At 41.7% G+C, this 25,668-nt stretch overlaps 1 protein-coding gene across 1 annotated transcript in view; it reads left to right on the forward strand.

The window, feature by feature from the left end:
* Positions 1 to 25,668, forward strand: part of RASGEF1C (RasGEF domain family member 1C) — a 152,057-nt gene that overhangs the window by 109,536 nt on the left and 16,853 nt on the right. Inside the window, exons 6-10 of the mRNA XM_089502620.1 lie at positions 5,766 to 5,840; positions 17,654 to 17,749; positions 19,259 to 19,361; positions 19,475 to 19,554; positions 20,096 to 20,191. Of these exons, the coding sequence (XP_089358746.1) occupies positions 5,766 to 5,840; positions 17,654 to 17,749; positions 19,259 to 19,361; positions 19,475 to 19,554; positions 20,096 to 20,191 (450 nt within the window). The remainder of the gene's footprint in view (positions 1 to 5,765; positions 5,841 to 17,653; positions 17,750 to 19,258; positions 19,362 to 19,474; positions 19,555 to 20,095; positions 20,192 to 25,668) is intronic.

The raw sequence follows: 25,668 nt of genomic DNA on the forward strand, positions 1-25,668 counted from the left end.
AGCCAGTGCAGGGACTTCAAGACCGGTGTTATATGGTCATTCCTAGAAGTTCCCGTGATCAATCTGGCTGCCATATTTTGCACCAGCTGAAGTTTCCGAACTTGGCACAAGGGTAGCCCCAAGTAGAGCGCATTACAGAAGTCCAATCGAGAGGTTACCAGTGCATGTACTACTGTTTCCAGGTCCCTCGGCTCCAGGAAGGGGCGCAGTTGGCGTATCAGACGAAGGTGATAGCAGGCGCTCTTGACTGTCGCATCCACCTGAGCTGTCAGTTGGAGCGACGAGTCAAGAAGCACCCCCAAGCTGCGAACAGAATCCTTCAGGGGAAGTGTGACCCCATCCAGAACTGGCTGACACAACTCCATTCCTGGATTTGGGGTTCCTGTAGCAAGTACCTCCGTCTTACCTGGATTCAGCTTGAGTCGGTTTTCCCTCATCCAGTCCATTACCGCCCCAAGACAGGCATTCAGAGGAGAGATGCCATCCTTAGTCACTGCTTCAGTCCGAGACATAGAGAAGTATATTTGGGTGTCATCAGCCTACTGATAACACCCCGCCCCATGTCTTCAGATGATCTCTCCCAGCGGCTTCATGTAAACGTTGAATAGCATTGGGGACAGAATCGCACCTTGAGGTACCCCTGATTTGAGCTTCCTCTTGGCCGAACAGCTGCCCCCAAGCGACACCATCTGGAACCTGCCTGAAAGGTAGGATCGGAACCACTGCAATGCAGTGCCTCCAATACCCAACTCTCTCAGGCGTTCCAGAAGGATACCGTGGTCAATGGTACCGAAGGCCGCTGAGATGTCCAAGAGCACCAGCAGGGTCACACTTCCCCTGTCAGGGCATCAACATAATCACCGTCAGTTCCAACCATATACCCCTCTAGGGCTTCTTGGAACCTTTTGGGTTCCATCAGCCTTCGAGGGTGGATCATCCTAATGGGTCCGCCACCCCCGGGAGGGATCTGGGTAGATGCCTTGATTTTAGCCTCTACCAGGAAATGATCCATCCATGACAAGGCGGAGATATTTGTTATCTCCACCCACTGCGTCTCCATGTCCGTGCAAAAGACCATATCAAGCGTATTACCAGTCGAATGCGTAGGCCCCGTGACCAGTTGAGACAGGCCCATGGCAGTCATGGTAGCCATGAACTCCCGAGCCGCACCAGTTGGCCTCGAAGGGGATGTTGAGGTCCCCCAGGACAAGAAGCCTCGGGGACTCCAACACCAGCTCCGAGACCAGCTGTGTCAGCTTGGCCAGGGAGTCTGTTAGCACACACGGTGGCAGGTAGACCAACAGAATCCCTAAACTGTCTCTGGCTTTCAGGGTCAGATAGATACATTCGATATGGATAGTTTGCCGGACATGGTTCCTGGTTAAGGACAGGGTGTTCTTATGAATCAAGGTAACACCCCCCCCCACCCACCTAACCTGGTCTGGTCCTTGACTGAGTACCCGGCAGGGAGGGCCTGTGCCCACACAGCATCCCCTTCAGGCCCAAGCCAGGTCTCAGTAATGCACGCCAGGTCACAACTCCTATCATCCAGTAGATCGTACAGTATGTGGGTCTTGTTTTTTACGGACCTGGCGTTGCACAGGAGCAGAGACAGGGTTTGTGGTACGGTTGGACTGACCCTCAGATCTCTTTGGTTAGGAGAGTGGATGGAAGGAGAGATAGATATTAAGCATCGATCTCGACTTCCCTTATAATGCGACTCCACTCTCCTACCGCCATACCTCCACCTGCCCCACACTACTCCAATAGGAGCCCCGCTCACACCAAAAACATCACCCGCCACCTCCCCAACCTGTGCACTCCCCATATCCATAAGTGGGTTATTATGATCAGAAACTGGAGAAAGAAGTTAATGTTTTCTCCACCACACCCACAGGACACCATTTTCCTAATGATAATCTCCATTCCATGCACCCCAAACTGTTACGTAATTACAAATTACATGTTTTGGGAGTATATGGGACTATGGTCTCCTGCTGCTATTGTATTATTATTGTCCCAGCATTTGTATTGAACTGTATTTTTTTTGCTACTAGGGGAAAGTTAATATTTGTTAGTTAGATTAATGATGTTTATTATATTGATACTGTGGATTTTGTTTTTATATATATATATATATATATATATATATATATATATATATTCCTTGCTTTAGAAATTAGGTTTATGTTTTGTATTCTGGCTTATGTTTACTGTATGATTATTTTTTGTATCTAATGTTCTTGTTGTAATCCGCTTTGATTCTATGGGAAAAGGTGGAATAGAAATAAATCATCATCATACATCTACCCAGATGTTCCAGACTGTGAAAGTGGGATTTTAATTAGGAAAAGAATGAACCTTCCCTCCACCACCATCTTGATTCTGCATCACATCATTCATCTGCCTTTTGGGCAGAAAATGAAATGATTGAAGATCTTACCTCAGATGTTGGTCACCTTGTGCTGTGCTGATTCTGAGTCATTCCAATTTTGAATTAATGTGTTCATGGGTTCATAGGAGGTTAGAACTACTGAGGTTGCTTCATTACCAGATGCTTCTATTTACTGATCTAATATTGAGACTCACAAGATCTCCTTGTGGTTTCAGCTCATCATAGGTTATTTTTATACCAGAAAATGTATGTCTAGTTTTAATACTAGATGTCTAATGTATGAAGTAGGTATGATGGAAAAGTTTCATGAACAGCAGCTCCCATAGCTTTTATTTTACTAATTAGCACTTGTTCATGGTGACGGCTTTGAAGATGAGGGAAGGGATGCTATGGGAAAGGCTTTTAATATTTCCCTTCCTTCTCCATCTCCATACTTGTTCTTGCTCTGATCTAAATTGCACCTCCTTGCCTAAAGCGTTTCTTAGCTCCACATGGGAAAGAGGCACAAATGCTCTGATCTCTCTTGACCCCAAAAGATCAGGGAAAGGATTTATTTGACTGGGTAGGAGAAGAAAGAAAAAATTATTATCTATCCCAGTCACAAATCTCCAGTACCTAGTCTACTTTGGCCCTTAATCTTCTCTTGGAATGTCTTCCAATGCGTGCTTCAATGGCAGGAGTGGGACTTGCGCAAGCCTCCAATTGTTATTAGAATGCACTACCTTAACCAGCCTTAACCAGCATTGCCAACTATGATGCCTTAACCAGCATAGCCAGTTGTGATGACTATTGGAATATGCAGTTCAACAACATCTGCTGAGCCACACAGTTTTCAGCCCTGTTCTATGCTGTCACCTCTGATTCTCCTGTAACAATCACTTGCTCCATAAGCAAGGCTTGTATTATCATCCTGATGGGCTCTGGGCTCATGGGTTCCTAACTCTCAACTCACAGGCCAGAATCCTTTCAGTGTACCTTCATTTTTTCCCCACAGTGGCACTGGCAAGAGATGAGGCAGACAAACTCTGCTGGATCCAAGCACTTTTCTAATGCCTTATTTTCTTCGCAACCCTGTATTTTATAAAGGAAGCATAACCTTCTTTCTTCAAATCACAGCCATCATCCTGTCTACCAGCATAGTTACACCAGACTAGTACACCAGCAGCATTCCAGATACATGTATGAAATGTTTGTGTGTGCACAGAAAAGAGCTTTAAAAATACTTTTTTGGAGTAGAGTTGTTTCTGGCACTGTCAGGGATTTTTACTGTTGCTGTTGCTTGTTTGTTAGTTGTTATATACAGCAGCAGTGAAAAAAATGTACAGAATAGCTTAAGGTAGAGCTTCTGAAGCTATCTGGTGTGAGGGACTGACAGTTTCTTCCCAGTGTGCCAGTGACTGCTACCACATTTGTCTCTATTGGCTACAACTGTGTTGTTGTTGTTGTTATTGTTGTTGTTGTTGCTCTTCTTCTTCTTCTTCTTCTTCTTCTTCTTCTTCTTCTTCTTCTTCTTCTCTGGAAACTCTTTGCACACTGGTGGCTGATGGTTCACAGACTGGCACAGGTCCACAGACCACCACCTTGAGTATGGCCAGCTTAGATAATCATAGCCCATGTTTTCCCAGAAGTAAAAACTCTCCAAGGCTCCCTTTGTGCATTAATTGAGGATAAGGGGCCATAGGGCTGCACTGCTGAAGTCACACAGCTTCCTCCACATGTTGAGCATGGAGTAGGACTGTGCAACCTGCAACCTCATAAAACCTTAACTGTGTGCTGGGCCCTACTAACACTGACACACCCCTGCCCCTTTCTTGCTGTCAGTAAGGCACCACCATCCTTCCCCAAGGAATACATTGCAGTTACCAGGGTAGAAAATATATTTGTTTTAAGAAAGTGTGTTGTGATTTGTCTGTATCTATGTAGGCCTATGATAAGCATGCATGTGTGTGTGTGTGCATGTGTATGAGAAGTATGCTTGAGGAAAAACTTACAGAATAGCTTATAGCAAAGCTTCTGAAGATATTTGGTGTGGAGAACAGGTGGTTTATTTCCCAATGTGCATGCATCACATGCATCCTTGCAGAGATGAAAACTAAACTACTGTATTTTCTGGCATATGAGACTACTTTTTAACCCAGGAAAATCTTCTCAAAAGTTGGGGGTCATCTTATACGCCGAGTGTCATCTTATAGAGCAGATGCTGAAACTTCCGAGCCAGACTGGAGAATCTGCAGTCGCCGCATATAGTGGGGGGAGCTTAAAAATGGCCGCGGACGCATCCCTGCCATATGCGGCGATTGTATGAAAGCAGCTACCACTCTGATAGTCTTGGAGACAGGGAGGACTGGGCAGGCAGAGAGAGCTGACCAGTCCAAGCAGGCATTGTATATAACAAGGTTTCCTGCTAAGTACCTGCATGTCATAAGCATTTGAATTAAAATTACCATATTGAAATCAAATATGATGTTTTTTTAATTTTTATTTCATGTGCATTGGAAGATGGATAGTCTTATACAACAAGTATATCCCAAACTCTATATTTTAACTGGAAAAGTTGGGGGTCGTGTTATACGCCCAGTTGTCTTATACCCTGGAAAATATGGTAAATTAAAAGACAATCTTTATTTAGAAGGGATTGTTTTTATCTAAAGCAACTGGGATGCTTACCATTCCATCTCTGGGCAGACAGTTTCATTCTTACAGGTGTGCAGTGTTCTGGAGTGAGCCCAGCACACAGTCCAGCTTGAAGGGGGGGGGGGGTACATCTCAGCCTTTGCTTTGTTTTAACCTTAACCATGAGTAAACACTTATGGAGATTCAACAAGGAGCTACACAACTGCCTTGTGATTTCATGAATGATTTTCAGAGTCTGCTGTGAAAGCTGTATAGTGCTATCCCATTGCTCAGGAAACCTTCTGCTTTGAAGAATAGTACAGTGGCAAGATTATTTGCGCTTTGTGAAATCTCCCAGGGAATTATTCTGGAGAGAACCACATGTGTTTCTTCTGCTCAAAAAACCCACCCAGAAAATGTGTTTCCCGTGATGGCTTTTGAGCAGAAAGCACTTTTGGAACATGGTTGTATATACAAAAGTGTTTTGAATGTGTGTGCAAAAAAATACTAGTATTTCTTCATAAAACAGTTCCTCAGGAGACCTCACAATATGCCAATACCACTTAAAAACTATACAGAAATCTTCATTTTCTCCCACAACAGAGAGAGAATGCTATGGAGACTTCATCTTTGCATGAAAGATAAAGAATGTGAAGATATATGTTTCTTTTGGTGCCATTTCAAGCAATGTTAAATGACATATGTGATTTTTAGTGAGGCTCTGTTAAACTGTTTCTCACTTTATCTCTTGCAAAAGGAACGACTGAGTCACATTGGTCCTGAAGAATTTGTTCAAGCATTTGTCCATAAAGATCCTTTAGAAAGCACAAAGGTATGACTAGCAATATTATATATCCTCTCCTCCCCTACCCCACTTATATTATTCCTTGGGGCAAAGCAAGTCAAACTGTTAGATGGATGGTGATTGAGGTCATAAAATGGGTGATGCACACCTAAATATATTTCTTTATAGGAAATTCTGTAGATATTTGTCTACAATTGCATGTAGCTTTGGGATCCCCATGCTTGTGTTGTGAACATGATTATTAGGATCCTAAATAAGTGAGTTTATAACACTCTTCTTATTTTGAATGTATCTACTAGTTATAGCAGTTTGATACTACTTTAATTTTTGTGACTCCATCCTATGAAATCCTGGGATTTACAGGGTGATGACATCCTTAGAATTCTGTTAGAAAAAACTACAGTAGAGGATTCTAAGCATCCTTCACTAAACTACAAATTCCAGCATTCTATAGAATGTAGCCATGACATCTAAACTGGTGTCAAATGACTAAAATTGAATAGTCTAGATGCATTCTTGGGTTTCAATTATCTGTTTTATTAGAATGTCTGAAGACAAATCTATGTTGGAATAAAATGCTTGAAGAAAAAGAAAATGTTTTCCTTAAGGGACTTGTATTTAGAGGAAGTGAGTCAGAGAATTACCTCTGGAAGGAGCTAGTAGCCAGGAGCTCTCTGCATAACTATAGGAGTATATCACACGGAGCTTTTTGGAGATTTTCCAGCTCTGTTCCGAACTGACTGCACTTCCAACAATGCACATTCACGTTGTAACGTGAATGTGTTATCAGACACCATTCCTTTCTATGGGAGCTCCTTGCGAGGTGCTTACACAGGGATTCCAAAGTGACCCCTCATTTTGGTAAAACCGGAAAAAACGTGACTTCACAGAATTCACTTCCAGGCTCACTTCGATTGCACTGCGAATTGGTCTGGTGTGGAAAACCACTCCGATGTCACCCCCTTGGCCCCCTGCATCCTGCTCCGTCATCCCCCTCCTCCTCCTCCTTCATGCCATCTCGCCCCCTCTGCCACCCTGCAACCCATCCCATCATTCCCATCATCCCCTGCCTTCTCCTGCATCCTGATCCTGGACCCAGCGAACCCCAGTGAGCTATCCCATCATCCCCTGCCTTCTCCGGCATCCCGATCCTGGACCCAGCAACCCCCAGTGAGCTATCCCATCATCCCCTGCCTTCTCCTGCATCCTAATCCTGGCCCCAGAAAACCCCAGCGAGCTATTTTATCATCCCCTGCCTTCTCCTGCATCCGGATCCTGGCCCCAGTGAGCTATCCCATCATCCTCTGCCTTCTCCTGCATCTCGATCCTGGCCCCAGTGACCCCCAGCGAGCTGTCCCATCATCCTCTGCCTTCTCCTGCATCCCAATCCTGGCCCCAGCAACCCCCAGCGACTTGTCCCATAATCCCCTCACTGATTCTTCACCCCATGAAGGAGGACAGCATCCAGAGCCCCACTGAGCATGTGCAAGGGTGCTGATTCGAATCATTGAACCCTCCGGTGTGGTAATACAATGTGCACTCACTCCGCTTTGTTTGAATCCGCATCACGTGACTTGCTTGAAATAGAACTGACTTCACTTCCCCCTCAATTCGGAAGGGCAACAGAAAGGCAACCAGGTGTGGTAAAACATCATGTTTTAACCTTAATTCACATTGCTAGAAAGGAATGACTCTGGATCTGGTGTGAAAAAACATCACGCTTTGCATTGCTAGAACAGGAGTGATTGTGGATCTGAGCTGCAAACCCCCCCCCCCCCATGTGTGATAAGGTCCATAGTCCCAGTTGATTAAGCTCTTTAACAGAGCTTGGAGACAAAGGCCAAGCCAGTTGGGGTTCTTTACACTGGTGTTTAGCAGGAGAAGCCACAGTCTTGTTTCAGTGCCTCCTTAAGTCTTCTCAGTATGAACACTGAAGGACCTGCTGCAATCACCTGCAACACTTGTGGGATGTTTGTCTTCTTGCCTAGGGATGTGGAGAACTTCACCTGCACTAAGTGCAAGTTGGTAGCCCTCTTAGAAGAGAAAGTACAGCAACTGGAGGCCTAGGTGGCTACACTTCAGCATCTTAGGGAGCAAGAGGTTTTCCTTGACAGAACAGACCAAAGGGTTTTCAACGGGAAACAAACAGAGGAATTTGCTGGGGAGGAAGAGGTCACTTCACATACAACAGAAGTAGAAAGTTGGAGGAATGTCACACACAGAAGTAGGGAAACCAGGGAACATTCTGTGAGCTTGCACCTACAGAATCGATTTCAATCTCTATTATCAAGGATGATGAGGAACAGCAGCAGGGACAGACTTCAGGGACAGAGCAGGGGACCTTGGAAGTACCACCAAAGGGAACGGCTGCTGCTAAGCCTTGGAGGAGGTGTGTGGTGGTCATGGGGGACTCTTTGCTGAGAGGTACTGAACCAGTGGTTTGTGGGCCTGACAAGATGTCTCGGGAGGTGTGCTGTCTCCTTGGGGCAAAGATCCGTGATGTGACAGAGAGGCTGACAAGACTGGTCAAATCTACTGATCATTACCCTTTTCTTTTGGTTCATGTGGGAACCAATGATACTGCAAGGCACAGCCTTCAGAATATCATAAGGGATTATGAGGCTTTGGGTAGGAAGTTGAAAGAGATGGATGCACAGGTTGTCATCTCATCTCTTCTCCCAGTCGAAGGGCATGGCCCAGGAAGGGAGAGGAAAATAGCAGAGGTGAATAACTGGCTCTGCAGATGGTGCCGCCAAGAACAATTTGGATTTTTGGATCATGGTCTGAGGTTCCATGAGGAGGGACTTCTGGCAAGGGATGGGTTGCATCTCACGCCAGTTGGCAAAAACTTTTTTGCCAACAGTCTCAAAAATTTGATCAGAAGGGCTTTCAACTGAGTTATGTGGGGGAGGGAGACAGTATTCTGGAAGGCAAAAGGGCTGGAGAAAATAGTCAAACTGTTATAGCGGGAGCAAGACAAACAGTACAAGGATCCAAAAGTGGGAGGCAGAAAAACTTGCACAGGCAGTAAGTAGGGGGGACCCATGGTCTAAGATGTCTCTACACTAATGCACAGAGCATGGGAAATAAGCAAGATGAACTTCAACTCCTAGCACAACAAAGCAAATACGATATAATAGGCATTAATGAAACCTGGTGGGATGAGTCTCACGATTGGAATGTAGGAATACAGGGGTATAACCTTTTCAAGAGAAATAGGCCAAACAGGAAAGGAGGAGGAATAGCCTGATAAGTCAGGGACATTTACACCAGTGAAGAGAGCCAGGACATTGATCTTGGAAGCCAGGTGGAGAGCATCTGGATAAAAAATTAAAGGGGAGGGAAACAACAAGGATGTTATTGTGGGAGTCTACTACAGACCCCCCAGCCAGATGGAGGAATTGGATGGTGTCTTCCTAGAACAGATGACCACACACTCAGAAAGGAGAGATATAGTAGTGATGGGCGACTTCAACTATCCTGATATTTACTGGAAGTCAAACTCAGCCAAATCCTCAAGGTCTAGCAAATTCCTCACTTGCCTTGGAAACAATTTCATTGTCCAAAAGGTGGAAGAGGCAACAAGGGGATAAGCTCTTTTGGATCTGATCCTAACCAACAGGGAAGACTTAGTTAATGGAGTGCAACTGGTGGGATACTTAGGTGGGAGTGATCATGTACTCCTGGAGTTTGTTATACAATGGAAAGGAGAAGCCAGGCATAGTCAGACATGCATTCTAGACTTTAGGAAAGCTGAATTTAGTAAACTTAGAGAAATACTAGGGGTGATCCCATGGTCAACAGTACTAAAAGAGAAGGGAGTTCAAGACGGATGGGAATTTCTTAAAAGGGCACAATTTCAAACAGTTCCAATGAGGAAGAAAAATGGGAGATGTCTCAAGAAACCAGGATGGATGACTAAGGGATTTTCAACCGAGCTAAGTTTTAAACGGAACATGTATAAGAAATGGAAAAATGGGGAAATCACGAAAAAGGAATTCAAACAATTAGCAAGCATGTGTAGGGGTAGTCAGAAAAGCTAAAGTGCAGAATGAACTCAGGCTTGCTAAAGAGATTAAAAACAATAAAAAGGGCTGTTTTGGATATGTCCACAGCAAAAGGAAGAAGGAAATGGTAGGGTTACTACGTGGAGAAGATGGCAAAATGTTAACAGGGGACAGATAAAAGGCAGAATTACTCAACACTTTCTTTGCCTCAGTCTTCTCAGAAAAAGCAAAGGGTGCTCAACCTGAGGATAATGGAGCAGAGGACAGAATAGGGGAATTTCAGCACATAATAAGTAAAGAGATAGTACAGGAATACCTGGTTAATCTAAATGAATATAAGTCTCCAGGACCAGATGAACTACCGTACATCCAAGAATATTAAAAGAACTGGCTAATGTAATATTGGAGTCATTGACAATAATCTTTGAGAACTCCTGGAGAACAGGAGAAGTCCCAGCAGACTGGAGGAGGGCAAATGTCCCGATCTTCAAAAAGGGGAAAAAAGGAGGATCTCAACAATTATTGTCCAGTTAGTCTGACATCAGTACCAGAAAAGATTCTAGAGCAGATCATTAAACAGAGAGTGTGTGAATATCTAGATGGCAGTTTCATAATCACAAAAAGTCAACATGGGTTTCAGAGAAACAAATCTTGCAAGATAAATCTAATCTCTTTTTTTGATAAAATTACCAGTTTGGTAGATGAAGGGAATGCTGTGGATATAATATGTCTTGATTTCAGTAAGGCCTTTGACAAAGTTCCCCATGACATTCTTGCAAACAAGCTTGTAAAATGTGGGCTAGACAAGGTAACTGTTACATGGCTTTGTAACTGGTTGACCGGCCGAACCCAAAGGGTGCTCAACAATGGCTCCTTTTCATCATGGAGAGAAGTGACCAGTGGAGTCCCACAGGGTTCTGTCCTGGGCCCAGTGCTATTCAACATCTTTATCAATGACCTGGATGACAGAATTGGGAGCATACTTATCAAATTTGCAGATGACACCAAATTAGGAGGAATAGCTAATACTCCAGAGGACAGGATCAAAATTAAAAATGACCTGAATAGACTTGAAAGCTGGGCCAAAGCTAACAAAATGAAATTCAACACAGAGAAATGTAAGGTGCTGCACTTAGGGCAGAAAAATAAAATGCACAGATATAGGATGGGGGACACCTGGATGAATGAGACTACATGTGAAAGGGATATTGGAGTCGAAGTAGACCACAAGTTGAGCATCAGTGAACAGTGTGATGCAGCAGCTAAAAAGGCCAATGCGATTTTAGGCTGCATCAATAGAAGTATAGTGTCTAGATCAAGAGAAGTAATAGTGCCACTGTATTCTGCTTTGGTCAGGCCCTACCTGGAATACTGTGTCCAGTTCTGGGCACCACAATTAAAAAAGGACATTGAGAAACTTGAGCGTGTCCAAAGGAGGGCGACTAAAATGATGAAGGGTCTGGAAACCATGTCCTATGAGGAACGACTTAGGGAGCTGGGGATGTTTAGCCTAGAGAAAAGAAGATTAAGAGGTGATATGATAGCCATCTTTTAAATACTTGAAGGGATATCATATTGAGGAGGGAGCAAGCTTGTTTTCTGCTGCTCCAGAAACTAGGACCCAGAACAATGGATGCAAGCTACAGGAAAAGAGATTCCACCTCAACATTAGGAGGAACTTCCTGACAGTAAGGGTTGTTCGACAGTGGTACACACTCCCTCGGAGTGTAGTGGAATCTCCTTTGAAGGTCTTTAAACAGAGGCTGGATGCACATCTGTCAGGGATACTTTGATTTAGATTTCCTGCATGGCAGGGGGTTGGACTGGATGGCCCTTGCGTTCTCTTTCAACTCTATGATTCTATGAGTACTGAAATTCTAGTAGAGCTTAAATTATTTTCTGCCTGTGCAACATGCCCACTGTGGGAATGAAAACAGGAGAATAAGTTACTTCATGCAGTATTGATGCACATATAAATCTTCAAACAGCACCTTTGGCATGTGACCAGTAAGAATAATCAAGATGCTGAAGCTAAAAGAAGACTGTTCCTCAAACGGATGTGTCCAGAAAGCTGGTGTGTTTGGCTTGAAACGCTTCTACAATATCGCTGCCAAACTTTCCAGTGATTTGAAATTTATGTTTAGTTACAATGCATTTTTAAAAAGAAAGTGGAAGATATTATTCTGAATATTTGGGGAAATGATAGGAGGGAATGGGGAGCCTTTACTTTGTTCAGCATTGCTTGGTAACTTTTCTGCTTCAGCAGAAGTTGCTCCATTAAATAAATAGCTTGAAATTAGCAGTATGCTTAGAATATCTGTCAGCCATTTTCCACTGGGACTTAAAACAGCAGCATGGTGTGCATTTGCTCATTATTCAGCTGGAACTCAGGGTACTTAGTTGCTGCATTATTTATTATGGCTATGGGAGCAAACTGCATTTTTCTTTGTTGACTTCCAAATAATTTGGGGGTCTTTCTCTGTAGATTATTAGGGGTGCCAGGCTGCAACCCAGAGATAAGTACTATGCCTTTAAATCCCTTGATGCTTCCCAGCATCCCATAGGCCTATCATCTTCTCCTTTCCCCCAGCCACTTGTGAAGCTTATATTGGACTGCTGCTCAGTACAGCAGATGAGAATGATAGAAGGAAATAGGGTGGGGGGCTTAGGTTGGGTGAGAAATTTACAATCATCTTTCTCATCACTTGATGAGTTGAAGAATGTTAAACCTAGATCTCTATATTACGATTTAGAGACTCCATATATTACAGTTTAACAGTTGTAAAGTGTTTTAAAAATGTATTAACTTTCCAAAATGTATTAAATTTCAATGGGATTATAGCTTTCAGAAGCAACCCCTTGATGCAAACCCCAGCTTCCAGGTCAGCTTGGTTTCCTTTTTCTGTTGCTGCTAATAGACTCCACACTTTTCCTTGAATTTGCAGCTTTGCTTGGGTGGGCTACAGCTTGAAATAGGAATTCACTCACAAAGTTGAATTTTGTTAGGCAAGCAGAGGAGCATGGAGATGCGATTTGCCAGCCCATGTGCTCTTTCCTTTTCCTTGAGCGGCAGGGTCAGACAAGAAAGAAGCAGATGCTCCTGGTAAGAATAAAAGTTCTTATGAGTGACAGCTAGGACAGACAATATGCCAACCAAAGCCAGCCCTCATAACCCAGGAGACACAAAGGCCATAGACTTTGGTAGGACCCCTTCTGAAATTCAGATCAAAATAGCAGGAGAATTTTAGGAACTGACAGTTGAACACACACAAAATTTCTCCCTTTTACAGGCCTTGAGTAGCTCCAGGAACAGGAGAGGTTCTTCATACATGACATTTGTCTTTATAGAAAACACTGTAAGCCTTTGCTGATCTAAAGTAACATTGGGGATGATGCCAGGAGGCTATGCTGTATGGTGACCTGCCACAAATAGTGTAAGGGCTACAGTGATCCTCCTCTTCCAAACAAATTAAAGAGAATCTGTGTTTCTTTTTCATCATTACATTTGAAATGGCAAGTTTGCAGAATAGTGTCACAAGAAGTGGTGGTGGTGTGAGAAAGATGTGCAATCATTCTACCAAAATAGCTCACTTTTTTAATGGAAACCAGCACAACCTGATTTGTAATCCAAGTGCTACTGAAATAGAGATAGCTATACAAATAAATAGGACTCCTTCTTGTATACAGTTACATGGGTGTAAGGCACCCATTGCCTAAATATTCTAAAGGCATCACATCCAGGCTGATCTTGGAAGCTATGCCAGGTCAGCACTGGTTAGTACTTGGATGGGAGACTACCAGGGCATCTGAGAATTCCTTGCCTAAGAAAACCTTGCAAAATTCATGAAGTTGCCATAAACTAATAGGCAACTTGGCTCCATACAAAAATCAAAGGCTTTCATGGCGGCATCCATAGTTTTTTATGGGTTTTTCAGGCTATGTGGCCATGTTCTTCAGAGAATGAAGATGCCAGCCACAGATACTGGTAAAACGCCAGGAAGAAACTCTTCTAGAACATGGCCACATAGCCCGAAAAACTCACAAAAAACTATGCATACAAAAGGTTGCCTGGCAGCAAATTGGATTGACCCTAACAGGGTTATCCCACTGGTAGCTTTATAGCCAAATTAGTAAAGTGATGATAAAGCTAATAGCTAATATTAGCTATTTTGACCCTTTGGCTCTTCTGTATGTTATTGGATGGTGAAATCAACTGCAACGTGTTGTATGTGTCATTTAGGCTCAAGTCTAAATGAGTGTGCCTACATGGGTGTACAGTACACAGGTTGTTTCAAGGATTTTGGCTTAACTAACATCCAGCAAAATGGGACAAACTGTCTTTCCCATTTAACTTCTCACTCTTATTTTGTACTAGCTCTGTGTGTATGCATGCATGCATGTTTGGACCAAAAAAATCATAGAATCATAGAGTTGGAAGAGACCACAAGGGCCATCCAGTCCAACCCCCTGCCATGCAGGAAATCCAGATCAAAGCATCCCCAACAGATGGCCATCCAGCCTCTGTTTAAAGACCTCCAAGGAGGGAGACTCCACTACACTCTGAGGAAGTGTGTTCCACTGTTGAACAGCCCTTACTGTCAGGAAGTTCCTCCTAATGTTGAGGAGGAATCTCATTTGCTGTAGCTTGCATCCATTGTTCCGGGTCCTAGTCTCCGGAGCAGCAGAAAACACACTTGCTCCCTGCTCAATATGACATCCCTTCAAATATTTAAACAAGGCTATCATATCACCTCTTAACTTTCTTTTCTGTAGGCTAAACATACCCAGCTCCCTAAGTCGTTCCTCATAGAGCATGGTTTCCAGACCCTTCACCATTTTAGTCGCTCTCCTTTGGACATGCTCCAGTTTCTCCACATGCTTTTTAAATTGTGGTGCCCAGAACTAAAAAACTAATAAAAGAAGAAATACCAACCTGCCTTATACTTTCCCCCACAGATTAGAATTACAGTTTGCATAGTATCTCTGCACGCAGTGAGATACATCTGGATACAGAGACAGGGTCCCATGCTGGGAGAAAAGTGGGATATAAATTAATTAAATCAATTTATAAGACAGCAGTGTGTTTCATCCCTGATTTTAATGTGTATGTTAGAAGTCTGCCGCAACTGCCTCTCAGTTACATCTGACAATGAATGAGTTCAATATGCTGTAACCAATGGGATGCCATTCCATAACAGTGTGAAGGTTTTCTCAGGTATCACACCTACACCCCTCTGTGTTGTACAAGAGATGGAGAATAATAATAAATGCAAAGAAATATGAATTGAAGCTGACAGAACGCATCAATACATGAATTCCATACAGTGAACTGAAAAATGGCAAAAACAGAACCCAAATCTTCTTTCTCAGATGAAAAGTAATAGTATGAATTGTTTCATAGAACCAAGACTTTACACATTATTACATTCCTTAGATATTTGGGCACCTGTGCATATCTCCTGAATAAACATGGGATTTTTAAAAAATGTTACAACTATCAAGTATAAAATGAAAATGACTTTTTTAAAAATAAAATTTCACTTTTTCAGCTGCTTTTAAAATTTCCTTGTTTCTCTCTCCTGGTCCAATTTCCCTCCTCTTCCTCAGCTTAATTAAACAGCTGTAAACTGAATTCAAAGTGCAAAAGAAGTTTCTATTCAATTAATTCAGAGGGGAGAAGGAGGAGGTGGAATCTTGACCTTCCTAGTAGGCTCAAGCTAAAGCAGACTGCTGCAGCCTTTCTTATCTTGTCTGTTCATACTCATTAATATCTTTTGCCATCTTAACCACATTTTTATGTTGCTTTGCCATGTGTGTCCCAGTTTTCATTTGTGAAACTGGAGGATATTTTATGGGACGTGTAATCCCACATTTTCAATGCCAAAGGAGGCTTTGGCATTATATATGAAGGATGTAGAGATAATGCAAAACCACTGGGTGACCTTATTCAAGTCGTACTTTCTCAGGCTCAAAGGAAGGCAAAAGCAAACCCACTCGGAACAAATCTTGCCAAGGAAATCCCATGATAAGGTCACCTTAGGGTCGCCATAAGTCAGAAATGACTTGTAATGTACACAACAACAAATGAAAGAAAACTGCTAGGGAAAGGATCTGCTCCAGATAAAGGCAGGCTGTCATTTTTTGTTATAATTGTGCTCTAGGGCTAGAAAAAGAGGTTTTAAACAGCCCTTACAACATGTTTATAAGTAGAATACCAAAGATCTGCCATAACTAGGGAAACAAGCCTGGGAAGGAAAGTGATACCATCCTATATTATTCACCCTCACTATTTTTCCCATTGTCTCAGCACACACAAAAGCCTATTCTGAGCTAATTTTCAGCCATTTCAGACTGTGTTAAGATATCTATAATCATAACTTATTTTATTTGTTCATGCCAAAATGAATTATTTCAAATTTTCTCCTTGCTAGGAGAGATCATTTTGTTCATTCTGATGACTTCTTCTTCTTCTTCTTCTTCATTATTATTATTATTATTATTATTATTATTATTATCACCTCAGGACTTTTTTGTATGGAAAATTCATTTTTTTTAATAAAAAAAACCCCTATATGGTAGCAGAAGTAGTCATGAAAGTGACATTTATTTAATTCACAGCTGCTTGTTCTTTTGGCTGCTTACATTTTAAAAATACTTCCTGCTCAATGTGAATTCCTCAATCTCACAAATCCCCATGTCCCTCTTTAATCTTCTTTTGCCGTAAGATACATTTTCTGCAATACAGATATATTTGCAAACCAGATCTCCCAAATGGTGCCTTTTCTGATATTAACCCACACATGGGAGCCTCCTTTCCCCATCTTATCCTTGGGCCATAAATTGTACATTCATTTTAATGAAAGAAAAATAAATATTTCTTGATGTCTTCTGGTAGCTGGAAACAAATCTTTTAAAATAATTTTTATAATATGAGGTATCAACATTTTCAGAAAAATTATCATCACCACCCCCATTCTCAAAGAATTTAGCCTACAATCCTAAACTTACTGACCTGGGAATACATTTCTAGGGGTATTACTTTCAAGTAGATAAGTGTAGGATTCTTCTGTGGGTCAGTGAACTAAAATTCATTTTCAGGCAGAAACTGCCTGGTAACTGTAGTCTAAAGACCACATGTCACAAGAATGACATTTTTCTGATGAATTTTGCCATCTGGGTGACTTGTTTCACAGCAACCAAGGAAACAGAAATAGGTCAGAGATAAAGGGATTAGTAGTGAAGATATCATTCTCTCAAAGACAAGAGAATGTGAAGGAATATTCTTTTAAGGCAAATAACATTCTGTACTGTAACTGCCTCATCTTCCCCCCCTCCAGTTCTCTTTCGTCCTCCACAAGCTAATCGGGGATTTTGTTTCATGCAAGACAACATCTCAGGCAATTGCATTGGCTGAACTCTGGATACTCTTAGAGTCAAAGGCATAAACTAAATACATATTACATGGAAAGGCGTGCTTGTCTGATTTTATTCTCTCCAGATTTTTGTCGCTCTTTGTATACCGCAGTATCCTGGCTGTTAATATCCTAGTAGCGTACAGATTGGAATAAATTGTGAGCAATTGCTGCAAGGCAAAATAGGATTGTTCACTGTGCACTGATTTGATGAAAGTCTTATATTCTGTTAAGCCCCAATCTACAACCTACACCACAGGCATCTAAAGTTCAGTTCTACGTATCCTGTCCCTATGTATGCATGCGTATGATTTCACAGAAATATATATTCTATTGATGATTCAACAACACATAATACTATTAAAAAAAAAACACTAATCAGAATCTAGTTAGTGTGTCACTTTAAGTTTTTGTTTTCCAGCCTTGTTTCAGTGAACAGAAGAAGACTAGTAACCTCGAGGCCTATGTAAAATGGTTCAATAGACTCTGCTATCTTGTAGCAACAGAAATTTGCATGGTAAGTCAAATAAGTACGGACATGTTACATCACCTGCCTGATCACATCTTTCAGATTAGGCATCGGAAGATTTATTTTTCTGAGATTGACCAGAACAATGACAAGAAGAAGAAACTGTAAGTTTGTGCATTCTTCAGAAGAGTGTTGTAGTAACAACAACAACAACAACAACAACCTGTTGGTAATATAAAACAACTGAGGCAGAAAAAGAGTCACTTCTTTGTTGTAGAATTTTGGACAAGTTCAGCTCACACTGGTAGAAATCACACATGGTATGGGAAAGAAAGCATTATTGTCTCTGGCTGGGAAAAAGGAGACAGACACCTGTCTTGGGTTATAACTCTGTTACAATCTTTATTTAAGATTTATGGTCAGTCAGTCCCCTCAAGATGGTAGGCAAAGATTGGATGCTAAATCAACCCTCAAACCAGGATAAGATGTAGAGTGAGGTGGGTGCCATCTGTCAGCCAGGGCATCTTTTTGCGAGGCAAATGGGTAACATTCCAACTGAAGGGGATAGAGGATGCCAGGTTTGGGCTGAACCCTCATATATTATCTGTAACCCAGCAAGGGTGCCAGTTAATTGGGGTGGGGGTCTGGGCCTAGCTCCAATCTCTCTCCTAGTAGCCATCCTCCCATGCTGTCTAGATCTGTGCGGTCCACACCCTCCATCCCTCAGATTTCCATTTTAAACCTAGCAGAACAGCTTGCAAGGAAAATACCAGTCTGATGACCTCATCTCTACTTGGGAAAGTAAGATCATCTTGCATTGTTGGCTCAGCCAATATAATGCTAAGGCATATATGGCAAAGTCTCATATAGTCTTATTCCTGAAATCTTTCAAAGCCAGGAGATTTCACATTCTTATTCTCCTTTTTCAGTGGCTTAGAATGTGCCAACATACAGTCAACATAAGTTGGAAATGACCTGAAGACACACAACAACAACAAAACTGAAATTAGGTGTTTCTCTTTCCCTTCAATTGCCTCCCTATGCTTAGTCCAACCTAGTAGACCTCGTGCATCTCCTACTAACACCACAATACTGACTCCAGAACTTTAGTACAGGGGAAAATGCCAGTGTTGCATTCAAACTATAATTTACACTTGGTTTCAAGAGAGGTGTCTTTACTCTTCTTTTCTCAAGATAAAACTTGACCAAAGTTGCAGAAATTGGCCTCAAGCCCAGGAAAAGTCACAGTAATTGTCATTTTATTGACAGCTAGTTGGACAGAGTGTCCCTGGAATTAATAGACTTTACACTACACGATTATGTGTCCACATTGGGTCATTGCTTAGAGACATTTTTAAAGGTATAATCAGTTTTGGTCACTCTCTTTAATGGAAATGTTGATTCTGCAACCTGCCAGCAGTGAGCCTCATTAATCAAACTACTTGAATGGAATTTTGTAGCTGCTCTGAAATCGACTGATACAGCGATACAGAGCTTTGGCATTTCTTGACATTTTTATACCTGTCATTCATAACTGTTTTATTTATCTATTTGTAGCCTGCCAAAAAGAAGCAGAGAGCACAAGTCATCGAGTTCTTCATTGATGTTGCTCGCGAGTGTTTTAACATAGGGAATTTTAATTCGCTGATGGCAATCATATGTAAGTATTAGCGTCATTTATCTATGTGGTCACTGATGGGTAAAGGGGTTTCTGTTTTGGAATCTGCACCACCCACCCCATTCATCTTCTTCTACTTTTTCTTTTTCTTCCAGCTGGTATGAACATGAGCCCAGTATCCAGGTTAAAGAAGACCTGGTCAAAAGTGAAAACAGCCAAATTTTTTATTCTTGAGGTAAAATTATAGGGATTGTATATCTGCTGCTAATGTGTATTTTTTAAAGTGGATATTCACATTCAAGGACCAAATTTTTTTAAAAGGGGCTTTGCATGGATTGTCAGATTCTGGATGGGGAAAGAGAAGTAAAGCAGAAAGTGTCTAACCCACAAAAGAGCCACAAACTATGAGCTAAACTACATTATTAATTAAATATGCCTGCATCAACACTGTGGAAATAATCCAGTTTGACACCTCTTTAACTGCCATGGCTCAATGCTATGGAATTCTAAGAATTGTAGTTTGTTGTGGCACCAGAACTCTCTGACAGAAGAGGCTGAATGTCACCTTGAACTACAAACCCCAGGATTCCATAGTATTGAGCCATGGCAGTTAAAGTGGTATCAGACTGGATTATTTCTGTAGTGTGGATGCAGCCAAAGTGGTGTCAAATTGGATTATTTCTGCAATGCAGATGCAGCCATTATGAGGTAAAGGTAACCCAGATACTTTTTGATCTAATAATGGGCATGGGGGTTCCTTTGTCTTCTATCTCCAGCATCAAATGGACCCAACCGGTAATTTTTACAACTATAGAACTGCACTGCGAGGAGCTGCTCATCGGTCTCTAACAGCACACAGCAACAGAGAAAAGGTACTTTTGTTATTGTGGTAATAGTTATTATCATAATATTTGTTCTTTTTCTTCCAAGGAGCTCAAAGCAGAACTCATGACTAACTGGGACATAAACCTGGGCTTGGCCCTTTCTAAGGCCTTTTCAATCTACTCAGTTACAGCTACACTGTGATTACACTTTAACTGTCATGTCTGCTTCAAGTGGAATTCTACGGTCTGTAGCTTAGTCAGAGGCACAAGAAGAACCCTCTGGCTGGGAATTCTAGTAGCCCTTCCCTAAACTATCTTGGAATTCTACATGGTTTGGGCCAAGGTTACCTGCAGGATTGCCTCCTCTCATATAATCTGTCCCGTATGCTCAGGTCCTCTGCCAGACCTTTACTTCAGTCATCCAGGCATAGGTTGGTGACTGTCAGCCAGATGACTTCTTCAGCCACCCCTAAACTGTGGAATGACCTGCTGGAAGAGTTTTGACAGTGGAATACACTGTCCAAATTTAAAAGAGCATTAAAAACCAATCTCTTCTGGCAGGCTTATCCAGATGATTTTTTAATTGTGAATTTTAAATGATGAATTATAGATATGCTTTTTTAAAATATATGTACATCTTATTTGTCTTTTTAAATGGATGTGTGTTCTAACTGATGCCTTTTTAACTGATGTTGTTTGTCTGTTAATTGTTGTTCCCTACCTCAATCCATCAGGAGGGGCAAGTAAGAAATAAATGTTATTGTTGCTGCTGCTGCTGCTGTTATTCCATGGCAGTTAAAGTAGAATTAGTGTTTTTCCACAGGAAGAGGAGGCTTGCAAATCAGACTGGAGAGGGAAGCAAGTGGTGTTAAATGAGGTGTTTCCCATGGGAAGAGGCTTGCAAATCGGATTGGGGAGGGAAGCAAGTGGTTTTAAATGAGGCGTTTTTTCCTAGGAAAGAGGAGGCTTGCAAATTGGATTGGGAACCTCTTTCACACACACACACACAGAGAGAGAGAGAGAGAGAGAGAGAGAAACATGTGCCTCAAGGCACCAAGAGTAAAACAGTACTATATAAGTTGACCCAGGATTTTAAGGTCAATTTTGGGGCATAAATTTCTCGACTTATAGTTGAGTATATACAGTATGCTGTTTTGAAGAATATTTATAAGATACGTGATGGATATTTCTTCTAATATTCTGAATAAAAACAAAAGGGTTAAATTTTCCATATTAATATAATGAGCAATTATGGAACAACCCCCCCCCCTCCCAGCTAGAAATCCCAGTTTTTAGACTTTGAGTTGTAGATTGCTGTAGGAAGCAGTGTGTGCATGTGTTTATGCATGTATGTACATGCATGTGCATGTACACTTCCCTTCAGATAGCAGATTGCTTTAGGAAACTGTGTGTGTGTACTTGTACGTTCATGCACTTCCCTTTAAATAGCAGAATGTGTACACACACACAATCTGCTATTTGAAGGGAAGTGCATTATTACATCATGAAGTCAATTTTTTTTTCAGGGAAGTGAAAGTGATGAATATCTTTAGACCTTAATTGACTATCTGATTTGACTTGCAAATTCTCAGCACATTCAAGCAGCTACAGTGACTGCTGCTCACAGCAGACTACACATTCAATGTGCCGCGCATTCCAATGGACTGTTATCTGGAAGTAACTGTGTGGAGAATTTAATTTAGAACAGTGCAGAAAAAGAGAAGCTGAACTGGAGAGCTAAAAAGAATGTTCTCTCAATGCATATCTGCAAAGTTGGCTCTTTGGAGTCTGCATAAATGCACATTTCTGTGTTGTCCTTGCTGTTATTCTTTACTGTATTCCATCAGTCACTCATTCATTCATTCATTCTATTATTTATTACCTCAACATTTGTATGTTTCAGGCCAGCTAACAAAGCAGTAAGAAACTAAAAAAATTAAAGTGAAGAATGAAGAAAATAGCAAAACAAAGCACCCACAGGCTACATCTAGATCCACCCTTACAATTGTAATTTTCAGAATTACAATTTCTAGAGACTTTCTAGAGACTTCCAAACACTATGGCTGCTATTTGTGTATAAAATGCAATCTAAATACAAATCCCAACCCAACTATCACAAAGAGCAAAGCTCCCTTGGCATGGGTGTGGAGCAATGAATCTGTCCTGGGCCTTAGAGTTTATCACATGGGAGGCAAAGTGACCAAATCCCATACATAAACGGGGTTTAAATCCTGGGAAAATCCCACAAAAATGGGATTGTTTCACACACATTGGGCTCACTGAGCATTAACGTGACATTAACACATGTAGAAGGTGGGCAAAATTATGCTGCTTTTTTACTTTTGGGATTTTCCTGAAAGTAAAAAGCTGCGCAATTTTGCAACTTTCTGCGCGGGTTAATCTTGCGTTAATGCTCAGTGTGCTTGACATCATCTGAAAACAACCCAGGTTTTGTGGGATTTTCCTGGGTTTAAACCCCATTTATGCATGGGATTTGGTTGCTTCCGTCCTGTGTGACAAACTCCCCACCCAGTATGATGTTTAAAGAGTTGTCCAAGGTACTGAATTAATTTTAAAGATAATTCAGTGTCTTGTATAGCCCCTTTAAAGACCACTACAGATTTACCACTCCACTGCGTTCCAAGTGACTGAAATCATAGGAGTTCATACTGGTCTCTTTTCAAGGGGAGTGAGGAACCCATAACTGTCTAAAAGGAACTCACAATGTGATAAAACTTCCAGTAGTGCCACAACCACTAAAATTGGTGACACAGATGTCGTTCCTCCACCTCATACCATTTAGAAGAATGACAGTTCTTTGCATTATATCTATCAGTCTGAATCTGTTTGGATTTTCTGGCAGTTACAATATTGGTCACCTAAGCTCCCAAAGCTGCAAAACCCAGTTCTATCCAAACGTCAGATCAACATATGTTGATCTTAGTATTCTTAAGCCTATCTTAAGCCTTGGTCTATCAGTGAATTAACAGGATAACAAGTTGCAGCTTATATACTAAGATTTATTCTAGTAGCACAAACAGCGCAGATATATATGTTGTCCTCGGTGGCACAGCCAGTGACATCACCCAGTGCAGTATCCTCTGGTGTCACACACACACACCCCATTGGCCTTTTCCCATACCACACCATACAGAATTCTTAGGAATGTTTTTGTACTAATATTACTCATAAATCATCATCCTCATATATCACTGAATGTAACAATAATAGTTGTGACATAAACAACTGGCACAGTTAAAACTGTAAGTTACAATATCATACACGCAGCCTAAATTTACATATACATAGTTTCCTATGCTTCAAGCGAACACTTGGTAAAATGTCAATTTTAACCCCCTATTTGAATTTTAAGTGTGAGTCAGTTTTATCTTTGTATATATGTGGACATTTTGATATTTTTTATCTTGTATTTTATATGTTGTAATTGTGTAACTGTCTTTAGTATTCTATTGATATGGTCAGCTGACTAATCAATAAACTTGGTGGTGGTGGTGGTGGTGGTAAAATGTGATGTTCTTAAAGAGAATGTTTAAAAAATAATAAATCTATTTTTTAAAAAATATTAAAAAGTAATTTTTCAAAATTTAATTTTAATTTTTGAAAAGCCTGAGGCCTCTGCATTCTCTTCCCACTGAACCTCACCCCCTCACCACATCTCTTCAGCATTTTAATAGGACACAGGTGAACCTCACAGCCTTTTTCTGCCCAAAGGCAGATGTTTGAGGAGCACTGGTGTCACCTCATTTTAGGGTGTCACCTTGTGTGGTCCACACACCCTGCACAACCCTAGTGACACCACTGGGCACAGCTAACATAGAGCTTGAATCAATCTAGGCACATTCTTCTAACAAGCTTACACCTCTCTTACAATTATGGTATATAGCTTAACATTTCACCCTGTCTTGTCTAGATCATTTATTGTAAGACTTCCTTCATTTGACACTGTGGAGACATATCTTTATAGGCCAATAAAAATTCTGTATTATTTAAATTGCCCATAAGAACTATTTGAATATCCATTTCCACATCATTAAATGTAACACATGTGCCACAGGCACTTGTTTTGAATCTACTGGACTTTCTAAAAAGTTCCACGTATATCTTTTTCATCCAGGGACAATGTGGTACATTAAATTTCTGCTCTGGTGTCCACCATCCCTTGATAGGACTTTACTGTGATCGACCACTAGTTCACAGTCATGGGTAGAGTCTGGCATTATCTTCAAGGAGCATATGTAGGGCATATCTGCTGTATGGGCTTTGTGTCTGTGGTGGCACTGGAGTCAGCATCTTGTGCTCAATCTGACAGCATCATTTTCTTCCTCCTTGTCAGGGAGTGGTGGTGCTTCCTCAGATGTCCCAACCTTCGCAATGCCCTCTGGTTGTTCATCTCCTCCATAGTATGGAGGGGCTCCCACTTTGAATTGCAGCTGGTTGGTGTCCCTTGGTTGTTCCTCTCTTGGAAAGGTTCTCTCTTGTAGAAGCCTCCGTTAGTTTACTGGAGGTTTTTTTCACCCTCTGATCTTTTCTGCTTGCTGTCTCTTACTATATCCTTGGTTTACTTCTCTTGGAGCTCTGGCTTCCTTTACCTCTTCCTCATGTCTGGCTCTAGGGGATGCATCTTTTGCTCTCTGGCAGAACTGTCTTGAACTGTTCTGCGGTGATCCAGTTATCTGGACCAGCTTCCAAAGCTGTGTTGACTGCTCACTTGGACAGTGGTATAGGCTCCAAGTGCTAGGCACATTTCCAGCCATAACTCTATTGCTGCTCTTTTGGTTTCAACTGTAGCAGCCAAAACAGGTTGCAGATTAGAAGCTACCACATGAGTCTTTACATATCAGGCAGCTATGGCATCATTCTAGCTACCACACTCATTCTCTGTCAGTGCCAGGCAGAAACTAGAGCATTATTTAGTCTTTTATGCAAATTGGCTGAAGAGATTAGAACTGCTCCCTCTATTGCTGTCATGTTCTTGGAGATTCACATTGCTGCATCTTTCAGATCTAGTGTTGGACCTGCAACACCTCTTATGGATCTTATAGGCAAAGTCTGAGATACTTCCCTAGATTCTCCTGGGACAGATGGTGGCACTTCCATATCTATCCCACTCTTAAATAACATGTATTAGTAGAATTAAATTCCTTCATTCATCAATCTTACTCAATACAAGTATATTTCCAAATGCAGCTAGGGATTATTGTTTCTTTCACCAGTCTCCACTTTTTTCTATGCTTTCCTTTTTGGTGGTCAGACTTTGGTGGTCAGATTATGCTTTTTTGTAATTGGGATGGAGAGGAGCTGTTAAGGCAGACATCCACTCTCCAGTTGTATAGGTGGGCATTAAAGGCCAGCATGGTGGCAGAGTGGGGGCATGGTGTCTGCACAATGCATGCCCTGACTCTGCCCCCATGCCGGCATGACGCCGCATGCCCCACAGCAGGGCGGGCGGTGTCACAGCACTCCTCTGGTGCTGCATCCAAATGACGCAGCACCAAAGAAGCACC

Source organism: Sceloporus occidentalis, unplaced genomic scaffold, assembly GCF_023333645.1.
Source record: "Sceloporus occidentalis isolate IW3139 unplaced genomic scaffold, rSceOcc1.0.p SCAF_1, whole genome shotgun sequence".
NCBI classification, from domain to species: Eukaryota; Metazoa; Chordata; class Lepidosauria; order Squamata; family Phrynosomatidae; genus Sceloporus; species Sceloporus occidentalis.